This window comes from Leptopilina heterotoma, unplaced genomic scaffold, assembly GCF_015476425.1.
Source record: "Leptopilina heterotoma isolate Lh14 unplaced genomic scaffold, ASM1547642v1 Lhet_123, whole genome shotgun sequence".
Classification (NCBI taxonomy): Eukaryota; Metazoa; Arthropoda; class Insecta; order Hymenoptera; family Figitidae; genus Leptopilina; species Leptopilina heterotoma.
In genome coordinates this window covers 4,363,839-4,379,633 of record NW_025110842.1, presented here as the reverse complement: position 1 = coordinate 4,379,633, position 15,795 = coordinate 4,363,839, and the positions used below count along the sequence as shown (strand labels likewise).

The 15,795-nt window shown below is 21.7% G+C and overlaps 1 protein-coding gene across 3 annotated transcripts in view; it reads left to right on the top strand.

Annotated features, from left to right (window-relative positions):
- The window catches only part of LOC122512689 (telomerase-binding protein EST1A-like), a 143,594-nt gene that overhangs the window by 116,676 nt on the left and 11,123 nt on the right, over positions 1-15,795 (top strand). For all 3 annotated transcript variants that reach the window (XM_043628681.1, XM_043628680.1, XM_043628679.1), the window contains exon 24: positions 9,476-9,638. In XM_043628681.1, coding sequence (XP_043484616.1) covers positions 9,476-9,638 — 163 coding nt within the window. The remainder of the gene's footprint in view (positions 1-9,475; positions 9,639-15,795) is intronic.

The following is a 15,795-nucleotide window of genomic DNA, read 5'->3' as shown; positions in this document are numbered from 1 at the left end:
GGAAAAGAAGAGAGAAGGGGAAAAAGAGAAAAGAAGGAGAAATGGAGAAAAGGGAGAAATAGTGAAAAAAGGAGGAAAAGAGAGAAGAAAAAGGAAAAGAGAGAAGAAGGGGAAAAAGAGAAAAGAAGGAGGAATGGAGAAATAAGAGAAATAGTGAAAGAAGGAGGAAAAGTGAAAGAAGAAGAAGAAGAAGAAGAAAAAGGGGGAAAGGAGAAAAAAGGAGAAATAGTAGCCATAAAGCCATAAAAAACAAAGAAGAAGAAGAAGAAGAAGAAGGAGGAAAAGTAAGAGAAGAAGAGAAAGAGAAAAGATGGAGGAAAAGAGAAAAAAAGGGAATAAACAGAAAAGTAGGAGGAAAAGAGGGAGAAGATAAAGTAAAAAGAGAAAAAGGAGAAGAAGGAGGAAAAAAGAAAAAGAAGAAAAAGAGCGGAGAAGAAGGAAAAAGAGAAAAGGAGTAAAAGATAGTAAAGAGATAGAGAAGAAAAGAGAGAAAGAGAGAGAGAGAGAAAGAGAAGGAAAGGGAGAAAAAGAGAAGGAAAGATGGAGAAAAAGAGAGAGGGAGAGAGAAAGAAAAAGAAGAAGAAAAAGAGGAAGAGGGCTCGATAATAAAATCAGTCCGGGAGTTACGAGCGAGTGCCCACTTTTCCAGCAACCGATCCTCGATCCTCCTGCTTTCTAGCATCTTCCACTTAATTCTGCGCTCTACTCATTGCTCCCTCGACCCTCTTTAGTTTCTCTCTCGTAAGATTCCAATTTGCTTCACTACAATTCCTCTAGATACCTTCCTACCTTCAGACAATATACTATACACCTCTGTACACTCCTCTCTACACATAAATAGAGTGAGGGAGAGAGGGAGAGAGAACACTGTTTAGAGGAACTCCAACATTTTCTCTCGACTCTAAAATAAAATATGCCAATAAGTCAATCAAACTGTGCTTTAGATGGGAAAAATAGTTTTTTTTAAAAAAAAAGACTCTTCGTGGAATTAGAAATTTTCTTGTCCAATTTTGTTGCAAGTGCATAGAATTTTTTCTTTTTTTTATTCTAAGTCACAAGAAGAGGAGAAAAGTGGAAATATTTTTCTTAAATTTTCTTTAACTGCTAAATTTTTGTAAGAATAAGTAAATTTTTGTAAGATTTAGTATAGTTTGGTAAATTTTAGTAAAATTTAATGGAGATTTGTATGATTTAGTATAGTTTAGTAAATTTTAGTTAGATTTAATAGAGATTTGTAAGATTTAGTATAGTTTAGTAAGTTTTAGTCAACTTTAGTAAGATTTAGTAAACTTTGGAAAAATTTATTAAATTTTAAAAAAATTTAAATAAGTTTTATAAATAAAAAAAATAGTTAGTTAGTTAGTTTCTTTTTTCGTAAATTTCAGTCAGATTTAATACAGTTTTGTAAAATTTAGTAAATTTTTGTCACATTTAGTAAATAGTAAGATTTAGTATAGTTTAAAAACTAGAAAAAATAGTCAATTTTAGTAAAAAAAAAATATTTGTTTTAGTAGAAGTTAGTAACATTTAGCAAATCTGATTTAAATTTTAGTAAATATATATATATATATATATATATATATATATATATTAGTTTACTAATTTCTACTAATATTTACTGAGTTCTACTAAACTTTACTAATTTTTACTAAATTTTACAAATATTTACTAATTTCTGCTGATATTGATTTAGTTCTACCAAACTTTACTAACATTTAATAAATTTTACTAACAGTTAATAATTTCTACTAATTTTGATCGAGTTTTAATAAAGTTTACTGAATTTTACTAATTTCCACTAATGTTTAAGTAAATTTTTGTAAGTTTTAGTAAATTTCTGTCAGATTTAGTCAATTTTTGTCACATTTAATAAATTTTAGTAAAATTCAGTTAAATTTAGTAAATTTTAGTAAATTTTAGTGAAGTTTAGTAAATTTAGTTTATAAAATTTAGTAGACCATTGTAAGATTAGTAATTTTTTACGATTACAAAAAAAATAAAATTTGTAAGTTTTAGTAATTTTCATATAGATTTAATAAAGTTTTGTAAGATTTAGAAATTTTTTTTGTTAAATTTAGTAAACTTTTGTAAAATTTAGTAAATGTTCGTAAGTTTTAGTAAATTTTAGTTTGATTTAGTAAATTTTAGTAAGTTTTAGAAAATTTTAATAAAAATTAGTAAGTTTACTAAAACTTAGTAAATTGTCCTGAAATTCAGTAACTTTTAGTAAATTTTAGTAATAATTTATAAAATTTTGTAATAATCTGTCAAGTTTAGAAATAATTAGTAAATTTTTATTAGATTTAGTATATTTTAGTAATATTTACTAAATTTTACTAAATTTTACTAAAATTTAGTAAATTTTAATCAGATTTAGTAAATTTTAGTAAGATTTAGTATATTTTAGTAAAATTTAGTAAATTTTAATCAGATTTAGTAAATTTTAGTAAGATTTAATAAATTATTGTAAAATTTAGTAAATTTTAACAGAAAATTAGTAAGTTTACTAAAAATAGTAAATTTTTCCTAAAAGTTTGTAACTTTTAGTAATAATTATTACATTTTAGTAACAATTTATAAAATTTTGTAATAATTTGTAAAGTTTAGTAACTAATTGATTTTTTTTACGAAGGTAAAAAAAAATGTATTCAATTGGATGCAATAACGCATTTAGAGTCTAATAACGTTTTAATTAGATTCGAATGTAAGAATAAATAACAAGATGTACAGTTTGGAAATTAGCAATTTTGATTGAAATTAGAGGTAATTTTTGGGGTCTCGTTAAATTATTTATAAGAGGTGGAGAGGGGGGATTGTAAGCAATGCTCATTGAATAGATCACAAGTGGAATAATGGGAATACTAAGTAGGCATTCACCGATCAGTAATGAGCATTGCCTCTATCCTCTTAATGTTGCTTATAGATCGTTGCACGACAATCGATAGGAAACACGTTGTCGCATGTGCCATTGTCAATCGAGATAACATTATCGAAACAATGTCCCGACCCTAACTGTAATGAAACATGATTTCAAGCTAAACATGTTGATAAAGAGAAAAATTCTCATCTTGGCGATTTTTTATTCCTTCTTCACATTTATCTTCATTTTCTTCTTCATCATCTTCTACTTCTTCTATTTCTTCATCATCATCTTCTACTTCTTCTACTTCTATTTTATCATTTTCATCATCTTCTACTTCTTCTATTTTTTCATTTTCATCATCTTCTACTTCTTCTATTTCTTCATCAGCATCTTCTACTTCTTTTTCTATTTCTTCATCTTTATCATCTTCTACTTCTTCTACTTCTATTTTTTCATTTTCATCATCATCTACTTCTTCTATTTTTTCATTTTCATCATCATCTACTTCTTCTATTTTTTCATTTTCATCATCTTTTACTTCTATTTCTTCATCTTCATCATCTTCTACTTCTTTTTCTATTTCTTCTTCTACTTCTTCTATTTCTTCATCTTTATTATCTTCTACTTCATCATCTTTTACTTCCTCTATTTCTTCATCTTCATCACCTTCTATTTCTTCTTCTTTACTATCTTCTTCTTCTATTTTTTCACCATCATCTACTTCTTCTATTTCTTTATCTTCATCACCTTCTATTTCTTCACCTTCATTATCTTCTATTTCTTCATCCCCATTATCTTTTACTTTTTCTTCAACATCATCTTTTATTTCACCATCTTCTTCTTCTTCTTCTTCTTCTTCTTCTTCTTCTTCTTCTTCTTCTTCTTCTTCTTCTTCTTCTTCTTCTTCTTCTTCTTCTTCTTCTTTTTTAAGGAATTTCTTTTTCCCCATTTTGCTTTATATCTTCTTAATTTTCATTAATTTAATTTCGACTTTTGAAAATTTGAAAATTTTATTCTTCAATTCTTTTTTTCTCATTTTTCAAATTTTAGGAAAAAGTACATATTTTAAGTTGTAAATCTAAATCAATTTTAGCAAAACGCAATTAGTCCTAAAAAAATTATTCGATTTTAGTACAAAATTAGTTAATTTTAATGAAATTTAGTAAACTTTAGTCAAAATAAGTTGATTTTATAAACTCCTGGTGAATTTAAGTAAAACCTAATAAATTTTAGTAAAATTTGGTCAATTTAATAGCAAAAAATAAATTTTAGTGAAAATTAGTAAAAAAAAAATTTGGTGAAAGTGAAAAGGAAATTTTAGAAAAAATCAAAATATTTCTATATTTTGATCAAAATCAATCAATTTTAGAAAAAATTAGTAAAATTTGGTAAAACTTGAACAGTTTTAGTAAAAAATTGTGAATAGTAGTAAAATTTAGTCAACTTTAGTAAAACTTAGTAAATTTTTGTAAATTAAATATATTGAAGGAAGTTTTTCTTAAATTTTATAATAAATGTTAGTAAAAGTTAAAATTATTGACTTTTAATGAAAGCTATTACATTTTAGTACAAATTTCTAAATTTTAAGTAAAACTTGTAAAATTTTGGTAAAAATTCCTAAATTTTAATTAAACATTAAATTTTATTATAAATTAGTTAAATTTAAAAAAGTTTAGTTAATTTGTGTAAAAAAAATCTACTTTTAGTAAAATTTTTTTAAAGTTTAGTAAACATTTTTAAATTCTTGCAAAAATTAGTAAAATAAAGTAAAATTTAGAAGTTGCTTTTTTCATAAATCAAAAAATTCCAGTAAAGCTAGTAAAGATTAAAAAACTTAGTTTACAATTTTCTACTAATATTGACTGAGTTCTACTAAACTTTACTAATTTTTACTAATAATCACTGTGTTCTACTAAAGTTTAACAAATTTTACTAAAGTTTACTAATTTTTACCAATATTTACGGAGTTTTACTAAACTTTACTAATTTTTACTAATATTCATATTCATTTACTAAATTTTACCAAATTTTTACTAATTCTGGCTGAGTTCTATTAAATTTTACTAAATTTTACTATAATTTACTAATATCTACTAATATTGATTGAGTTCTACTAAACTTTACTAATTTTTACTAATATTCATTGTGTTCTACTAAAGTTTACCAAATTTTACTAAAATTTACTAATTTTCCCTAATTTTGACAGTGTTTTTACTAAAGTTTACTAAAGTTTACTAATTTTTACCAATATTTACGGAGTTTTACTAAACTTTACTAATTTTTACTAATATTCATATTCATTTACTAAATTTTACCAAATTTTTACTAATTCTGGCTGAGTTCTATTAAATTTTACTAAATTTTACTATAATTTACTAATATCTACTAATATTGATTGAGTTCTACTAAACTTTACTAATTTTTACTAATATTCATTGTGTTCTACTAAAGTTTACCAAATTTTACTAAAATTTACTAATTTTCCCTAATTTTGACAGTGTTTTTACTAAAGTTTACTAAATTTTACTAATTTCTACTAATATTGACTGAGTTCTACTAAACTTTACTAATTTTTACTAATATTCATTGTGTTCTACTAATATTGACTGAGTTCTACTAAATTTTTAACTAAAATTTACTCAGTTTCACTGTAATTTTCTATAACATCACTAAAATTGACAAAATTTTACCTAAATTTTCTATTTTTTAAAATAATATTGATCAAAAATATGAAATACTATATAATGAAAAATAAAATTCAAAATAATTTATAATAAATAAAAATGTAGAATAATTTTAGGGGTTAAAGAACTCGTTCTTGTTTTGTGCGAGTCACGTATTTCATGAATTTTCTAATAGCTCTATATATTTTAAGTATACAGTTTTCTCTAACAAGACTATAATTTTGTTAAAAACAAATTACGTGTATATATAGTATATTTATTATATATTTGCAAAAAAAAATTTCAAAGCCAAGTAGGTTAAGGAGGTTCGAGTTTGCAAAAAAAATAAAAAAAAAAAAAAAATAACTAAAACCATCAAAACATGACATGTTAAAAGAAGCGGCTTGTCATTAAAATTACCCATTACATTATGATTTATTAAATAAATTATATTACAAAGTTAACTAATAGTTTGAAATTTATTATCAATAACATTCTGTGTCATTAAAATGAGAAAGAAAAAAAAAATTGAAAATGAAGAAAAAGAAGAGGAGGAGAAAAAAAAATTGCAATTAGTCAAAGAGAAAAGCACCGTTGCAACAACACAGACAATAATCAAGTGAGCGATACATTAATTATTCTCGCCTTTCTCTCTCTCTCTCTCTATTTATTTTCTTTCTCTCCTATTTCTCTCTTACTCTCTTTCTCTATTTATTTATTTTATTTCTCTTTTTTTCTTTTCTTTTTTTCTCTTTGTCTCATTCTCCTTCTTCTTCTCTTTATTTTCCTTCTTCTTTTGTCTTTATTTTCTTCTTCTTTCTTTTTCTCTTTTCCTTCTTTTTTCTCACATTTCCTTCTTCTTTTCCCTTTTTTCCCTTCTCTCTTTTTCTATTCTTTCTCTTTTCTCCCTTCTTTCCTCTTTTCCTCTATCTTCTCTCGTTTCCCCCTTATTTTGTCTTTTTCTCCTTCTCCTCTTTCTTTCTTTTTTTCTCTTTTCTTCTTTTTCCTGTTTTTCTTTTCCTCTTTCTCTCATTTGCCTGTTTTTTCTCCTTCTTCTCTCCTTTTTCTTCCTCTTTTACATTTTTCTGTTTTCCTCCTTTTATCATCTTCTCTTTTCCTCCTTTTATCTTTATAAGATTTTTTTTTCTTTTCAATTATATTTTTTATTTTTTCTTCACTTATTTTTTTTCTCTTTCTCTCTCTCTCTCTCTCTTTATTTTTCTCTCTTTCTTTTTTCCATTCTTTCTTCATTTCTCTCTTTTTTCCACTCTTCTTTTTTTCTTTTCTTTATTTTCTTCTCTGTCTTTCTTTCTTCTTCTTCACTTTTTCTTTCTTCTTTTGTCATCTTTTCTGTCAGAAAAATAAAGAGAGACAAAAAATAAAAGAGAGAGAAAGAGAGAGAGAGAGAAATTTTTTTTTACTCTTTATATTATCTTTCTCTCTTTCTCATTTTTCTCTCCTCTTGTTCTTTTTGTTTATTTTTTTCACTTATTCTTTCTTTTCATTATTGTTTTGCCCCGGAGCACTCTTGAGAGAGAAAGAGGAAGAGAGAGAGAGAGAGGGAGAGAAACTTCGTGAGAAACCGCTTTGAATCATTTATCCTGACTTGGACGCCCACGAATCTTAAGAATTTTGCACTTGACACTTGCTCAGTTATTATATAGTGGAAATATTTTTACATTCTAATTCCTTTTGAATTCAAATTTTGTTCGCTATCAAATTTTACTTTAGTGAAAAAAAATGTAAAATAAACGAAAAAACAACCTAATTTTTACTACACTTAAAAAAACAAGAAGAATAGTAATAAAGTACTTTTAAAGTACTCTGTATGGAAATTTATTTAAACTTTTAGTATTTTTACTAAAATTTTAAAAGCAAATTAAAAAACTTAATTTTCTACTAAAATTTACAAATTATTACGAAAATTTATTAAGTTTCAGTAAAAGTTACTAGATTTTATTAAAATTTACAAAATGTGACAAAAATTTACAATATTTGACTAAAATTTACTAAAAATTACAAAAGTTTACTAGATCTGACTAAAATTTACTAAAGCTTACTAAAATTTTAGTAAATTAAAAAAAATTATTAAATCTTTTAAAAGTTTACTAAACTTTACAAAAAATAACTAAAACTTACAAAACTATGTAAAATCTTACTAAAAATGTACTAAATTTGACTAAAATTTACTGAAACTTTGGTAAATTTTATAAGAAAATTATTAAATTTTGCAAAACTTTACAAAATCTTATCAAAATTTACAAAATGTGACAAAAATTTACAATATTTGACTAAAATTTAGTAAAAATTACAAAAATTTACTAGATCTGACTAAAATTTACTAAAACTTACTAAAATTATAGTAAATTAAAAAAATATTATTAAATCTTATAAAAGTTTACTAAACTTTACAAAAAATAACTAAAACTTACAAAACTATGTAAAATATTACTAAAAATGTACTAAATTTGACTAAAATTTACTGAAACTTTGGTAAATTTTATAAGAAAATTATTAAATCTTTCAAAACTTTACAAAATCTTATCAAAATTTACAAAAAATAACTAAAACTTACAAAACTATGTAAAATCTTACTAAAAATGTACCAAATTTGACCAAAATTTACTAAAACTTTGGTAAATTTTATAAGAAAATTATTAAATCTTTCAAAACTTTACGAAATCTTATCAAAATTTACAAAAAATAAGTAAAACTTACAGAACTATGTAAAATATTACTAAAAATGTACTAAATTTGACTAAAATTTACTAAAACTTTGGTAAATTTTATAAGAAAATTATTAAATCTTTCAAAACTTTACAAAATCTTATCAAAATTTACAAAATGTGACAAAAATTTATAATATTTGACTAAAATTTACTAAAAATTACAAAAATTTACTAGATCTGATTAAAATTTACTGGATCCGATTAAAATTCACTAAAACTTACTAAAAAATTTTAGTAAATTTTTTTAAAAACTTATTAAATCTTATAAAAGTTTATTAAAATTTACAAAAAATAACTTAATCTTACAAAGCTTTATTAAATCTTACTAAAAATGTACTAAATTTGACTAAAATTTACTAAAACTTTGGTAAATTTATTAAGTCTTAGAAAAGTTTACAAAATCTTGTTAAAATTTACAAAATGTGACAAAAATTTAATATATCTGACTAAAATTTACTTATACTTTAGTAAATTAAAACAATTACTACATCTTACAAAAGTTTACTAAATCTTAGTAAAATTTACTAAATGTGACAAAAATTTTCTAAAATTTACTAAATCTTACAAAACTTTATTCAATCTTACTAGAATTTTAGTAAATTTTTACAAAAAATTATTAAATCTTACAAAAGTTTACAAAATCTTATTAAAATTTACAAAATGTGACAAAAACTAAAAATTACTAAAAATTACTAATACTTACTAAAATTTTAGTAAATTTAAAAAAAAAATATTAAATTTTATAAAAGTTTAGTAAATTTTACAAAAAATAAATCTTACAAAACTTTATTAAATCTTACTAAAAAATGTACTAAATCTGACTAAAAACTAAATCTTTCTAAAATTTTAGTAAATTTTTTACAAAAAATTACTAAAAATTGTTTTTACTACAATTTGCTCTAGAAAAGCTAAGTTTTAAAAATCTTTTAATAAAATTTTTATATTGTGTAGAAATTTTGAGAATTTTTTCAACCGAATATTTAGGAAATCTTTAATATTAAAATTAAGGTGAATATTGCGGAAATCTTTTGAGTGTAAAATTGGGAGATAAAAATTAAAAAATGCTTTTTTTTGTTCTCAAAGAGAATTCGAAGAACATTTTAAAGTGGAAAATGTTTCTTTAAAAAAAAGAATATGAAGAGAATTGACATTTGAACCATTTTTGGATTTAGGATAAAATTGACATTTAATTTAATTGAATTTCATTATTTGTTTTGCAGGCGATCTTGAGTAAATCTTCAGTATCTGTGGAGATTGAAGTGAGACCGAGACAACTTGTTCCAGACACGAATTGCTTCATCGATTATTTGCCTCAGCTGCAGAGCATCGCCAAGGCCGTTTCCGGTGCTCAACCGATTTACACATTGATGGTTCCACTCGTCGGTAAGTGCATTGATAATAATTAAATACATTTTATTTTTTTTTATTAAATTCTTTTCTTGTCTCTACCGATAAAATACTCTCATGTCAAACATTTAAAAAATTTTTTTTTTGCTCTTCCCCTTCTTCCCCTTATGCCCCTTTTTCTATTTTTAATATATTGAGAGTTTGTATTTTTAGATATAACCACAATCTTTAAGAATACGATACGTAATTGGTTTGATTCTTTAAAAAAAATAGTTAAATAAAATAGTTTGAAAAAATTTAAACCAAGATTTTTTTTGTTACTAATTTTTACTAAAACTTACTAATTTTGACTTTTTGACACTGGAATTTACAAATCGTTGCTAAAATTTACAAATTGTTACTAAAATTTACTAATTTCGACAAAAACTTACTAATTTTGACTAAAACTAACTAATTTTGACTAAATCTTACTAATTTTTAATAAAACTTTCTAATTTTGACTAAAACTTACTAATTTTGATTAAAACTTTCTATTTTTGACTAAAACCTACTAATTTTGGCTAACACTTTCTAAGTTTGATTAAAAATTACTAATAAAACTATAAATTACTAAAATTTAAAAATTGTTACTAAACAAAAATTAACAAATTTCACTGGAATTTACTATTTTTTTCTAAGATACTATAAAGTATTTCTAAAATTTTAAAATTGTTACTGAATTTTATTTATTTTGACTAAAACTTACTAATTTTGATTGAAACTTTCTAACCTTAACTAAATCTTACTATTTTCGATTAAAACTTACTATATTCGATTAAAACTTTCTAATTTTGACTAAAACCTACGAATTTTGACTAATACTTTCAAAGTTTGACTAAAAGTTAATAATAAAACTATAATTTACTAAGATTTACTAAAATTTAAAAGCATTCCTAAAAATTCACAAATTGTTACTGAAATCCATTAGTTTATTTAATAAAGTTTTTCTAAATTTTATTAAAACTTAAAACAGATTTAAAAAAATTTATAAAATTTACTAAAATATTCTAATTTTAGCCATAATTTACTAACTTTTAGTCAAATTTACTTATTTTTTTAATGAAAATTCACTTATTTTTACTGAAATTAAGAAAGATTTTCCAAAATTTATAGAGTTTTACTAAAACACACCAAGTTTTACTAAAAATTACCAAAATGAACTGAATTCACTAATTTCTACTGAAAGTGACTAATTTTTACTGTAATTTACTAAAACTTCCAAAATTCACAAATTTATTTTGCTAAAATTCAATAATGTTTTACTAAAAGTTATTAAAGTTTAAAAAAAAAATTTCTGAAATTCAAAAATTGTTGCTTAACTAAAAATAATAAGTTTGATTAGAATTTATAAAATTTTACTAAAATTTACTAAGTATCACTAGAATTTAATATTTTTGCTCTAAAATATTCTAAAGTGTTTCTAAAATTTACCAATTGTTACTAAAATTTATTAAATTTTGAATAAATCTTACTAATTTTTATAGAAACTTTCTAATTTTGACTAAAATTTACTAATTTTGAGTAAAACTTTTCTAATATTGTCTAAAACTTTCTAAAGTTTGACTGAAACTTATACTATTTAAACTTAAATAAAAACTTAAATTTTCTTAGTTTTAAAAAAATTAAAAGTTGTTACTAAACTAAAAAAAGTTTTACTAAAATTTATGGAAATTGTTGCTGAAATTTAGTACCTAAGTTTTACAGAGAGTTTACAAAATTTCACTAAAAGTTAGTAAGTTTCACTAGAATTTACAAAGTTCTATTAAAATTTACTAGACATCACTAAAATCTAGTAACTATTTCTAAAATATAATTTTCTAATAAAATTAACAAATTATTAGAAAATTTTATAAAATATTACTAAAATTTACAAATTATTACTAAAGATTACTGACTTTTATGAAAATTTACTAAGTTTCAGTAAAAGTTACTAATTTTTATTAAAGTTTACTAAAATTTACTAGAATTTACTAAAACTTACAAAAAAATTAGTAAATCTTACAAAACTTTATTAAATTTTACTAAAATTTATTAAACTTACGAAAGTGTTATTAAATCTTACAAAAGTTTATTAAATCTTACTAAAATTTACTAACTTTGACTAAAATTTATTAAAATTTTAGTAAATTTTTACAAAGAATTACTAAATCTGACAAAAATTTACCAAATCTTACTAAAAAAATTGTTAAATTAAAAGATTATTATTATTAAAAGATTAAATAAAAGATTTTTAAAATCAACGTTTTATTAAAAAAAAAATCTTACTAAAATTTAGCAAATTTTATAGAACATTACTAAATCTTACAAAAGTGTACTAAATTTTACTAGAATTTAATAGTTCTAATTAAAATTTACTTAAACTTACAAAAATTTATTAAATCTTACAAAGCTTTATTAAATTTTTACTAAAATTTACTAAATCTGACTAAAATTTAATAATTTACTAAAATTTTTGCTAAAATTTAACTTATTTTTACTAGAATTCACTTATTTTTCCCCAAACAATTATAAAGTTTTCTAAAATTAACAGAGTTTTACGAAAACCGATTATAAACTGAAACTTGCACATTTTGCTAAAACTCACTTCTAAGTTTCACTGAGAAAACAAATTTTTATTATAATTATTATAATTTGTCTAAAATATAATAAAAATAATTTTAGAATAAATAGGTAAATAAACAAAATTTTTCAAGTTCCTTTTTTTTGTTCTCCTGAATAAAAAATAACGAAGACAAGGTTTATTGCGATAGAAAATAATGATGAATCAAAAATTAAAGGATATTTAATTCGATTTATGTAAGAAAATTATTTACAAAATAAAATAGAGAAAAAAATATTCAGAAGAATCATCAATCACTGTCTGGTAATTATCGCAGCATTGGCGAAATTTAACCTTCGAAACATATCCGAAAATGATGAGGCATATTTTTTTTTTAATTCAAGATGACGTTAATTTACCAAAAATAAATTTTTCTCAAGAAAAGAATTTTTCAATAAAAGTATGATGAGAGAATGAGAGAGAGGACTTTTTAGAGAACATTTTTATTGACCTCGGAGAAAGAATTCTTTTCTTTTAAAAATTAAAAAAAATTTTTAAATAAATTTTTTTATTTTAAGAATTTTGGGAATTATTAACTTTTTTAAACAGTTTTTTAATATTTTTTTGTGGTTATTTAATGGAAAATTTTTTATTTAGTAAATTATTTATTATTTAGGTATTTTAGTTTTCTATTTTTTTTAGTTATTTTAATTTTTTATTTTTAATTAGGTATTTTAGTTATTTTAGGTTTTAGTTATTATTGCTTAAAGCTATTTTAGTTATTTTTTTTAAATTTATTTTTATTGACTCGCTCGCGGGTCAATAATGTTTCTATTATTACCCTAGGGCAATAATGTGTATTGTTACTAAAATTTATAAAATTTTTACTAAAACTTAATATTTTTGATTGAAACTTTCTGGCTTTTACTAAAATTTACTAATTTTTACTAAACTTAACTTATTTTTGCTAAATATTATTTATTTCAAGTATTTTAACTAAATTTTAATTATCTTTACTAAATTTTGCAAAGTTTTCTCAAAAATTTACTAAATTTTCTTAAAATAAACTAAATTGTTAAAATAAATTAATTAAATTGACTAAATGATATAAAGATTCATTAAACTTTACTTACTTTTTGCTAAATTAATTAAGTTTTAGTAAAATTTATTAAAATTAAAAAAAAAATTTTCAAAAATTTATAAAGATTTGAAAAAATATTCTAAATTTAGCTAAAATTTTCTTACTTTTAGTGAAATTTTTAGTAAAATTTACTAATTTTTAAAAACTTATTTATTACGAAAATTACTTATTTTTACTAACAAAGTTTAATGACAAAATTTAAATTCTACATTTAGTAAAAAAATAGTAAAATTTACTACATTTTAGTAAAAAATAATAAACAATTTACTAGATTTTAGTACAAAAAAATAGTAAAATTTACTACATGTTAGTCAAAAATAGTAAAATTAACTAAATTTTAGTACAAAAAATAGTAAAATTTACTACATTTTAGTAAAAAAATATTAAAATTTACTATATTATAGTAAAAAATAGTAAAATTTACTACATTTTAGTACAAAAAATAGTAAAATTTACTACATGTTAGTCAAAAATAGTAAAATTAACTAAATTTTAGTACAAAAAATAGTAAAATTTACTACATTTTAGTAAAAAAATATTAAAATTCACTACATTTCAGTAAAAAATTTACTACATTTTAGTACCAAAAACAGTAAAATTGACTACATTTTAGTATAAAAAATAGTAAAATTTACTACATTTTAGTAAAAAATAATAAACAATTTACTAGATTTTAGTACAAAAAATAGTAAAATTTACGACATGTTAGTCAAAAATAGTAAAATTAACTAAATTTTAGTACAAAAAATAGTAAAATTTACTACATTTTAGTAAAAAAATATTAAAATTTACTATATTATAGTAAAAAATAGTAAAATTTACTACATTTTAGTACAATTTTATTAAATTTATTATTATTATTATTTATTTTTTAATTTAATTAAATTTTTTATTACGTAAGTATACCAATTTTTAAAAAAAATCGGAGCTATGTTGCTTTCGGAAGTATATCCGTAAAATTTACTACATTTCAGTAAAAAATAGTCAAATTCACTACATTTTAGTCAAAAATAGTAAAATTTACTACATTTCAGTAAAAAATAGTCAAATTCACTACATTTTAGTCAAAAATAGTAAAATTTACTAAATTTTAGTTAAAAATAGTAAAATTTACTAAATTTTATTAAAATTGATTAAATTTTCATAAAATTCAGTGAAAATTTCATTTTGTCTTTAAATTATGAAATTTTTCCCTCAAAAGGCGAGAAAAAATAATTTTATAGAATAAAATTAAAAAAAAAATTTCTAAGAGCGGTTTAAAAATATGATAATATTTTTTTGGCGCACATGGGATGATCCGAATTTCAGAGACTTTTATTGTGGGCGGCACCATTGAGAATTGTGAGCATCGCAAGTAATTCACTCTGCTCCGGGGGCTTCATCTTCACGAAAAGGAAACACCCAACAAAATAAACGAGATACTTATCCGTTAGAAAAAAAAAATATTTTTCCAACTTTTTCGCCCGTGAATAATTGCTCGAGCTAATACGTCGAGAGAGTGAAAGAGTTATTTTTTTGAGCAACAAGATTTCAAAAAGCTATAATTACAGTCTTCCTTTTTTTTCTTACTTCTTAATTTCCTTTTCTTCTCTCTCTCTCTCTCTCTCTCTCTCTCTCAAGTTGCGTCGATTTTTTGTTTTTGAAATTAAAACATTTTCAACTCTTTCGAATCTTCTTCTCTGTAAAATCTTTACTTTTTAATTTTTTTTAGTTTTTTTTTTGTTTTTTCGGTTTGCTTTTATTTTGTTTTTTCATTTTTTGGAATTTTTGTATTTTTCTTGTTGTATTCCTGGGTTTGTCATTTTTTGTTGTCTTGTATTTTTTTTTTATTTTTGTCCTTTTTTGCTTTTTTGTTTATTTTATTCTTGTTGTTTTTTTGGTTTTGTTTTTCCTACTTTCTTGAAATTTTAGCTTTATTGTTATTTTCTTTCGCCTTTTTAATTATTATTTTTCTTGTCTTTTTGGATTTTTTGTTCTTTTTTTAATTTTTTTGTTTTAATTTCTTGGTTTGTTATTTTTTATTGTCTTGAATTTTTTTTATTTTTGTTTTTTTGTTTGTTCCGTTGGTTATTTTCTTCCTATTGTTTTTTTGGTTTTGTTTTTTCAGTTTTTTTGGGATTTTTCCTGTTTTGCTATTTTTTTCGTCTTTTTTGTTGTTTTTTAATATTTTTCTTTGGCTTTTTTGGTTTTTTGTTGTATTTAATTGTTCCATCATTCTTCGGTTCTTTTGTTTCCTTATTGTTTAGTATTTTTAATTTTTTTCTGTATTTCCTTGCTTTTTTGTATTTTTTTCCGTTGGTTATTTTGTTCCTGTTGTTCTTTTTGTTTTTTCTTGTAATTTTAGAATTTTAGCTTTATCGTTATTTTTTTGTCTTTTTCTATTGTTTTTTTTAGTTTTTTTCTTGTTTTCTTGGATATTTTGTATATTTTTAATTTTTTTTTCATTCCTTGGTTTTTGTTTTTTTTATTTTCTT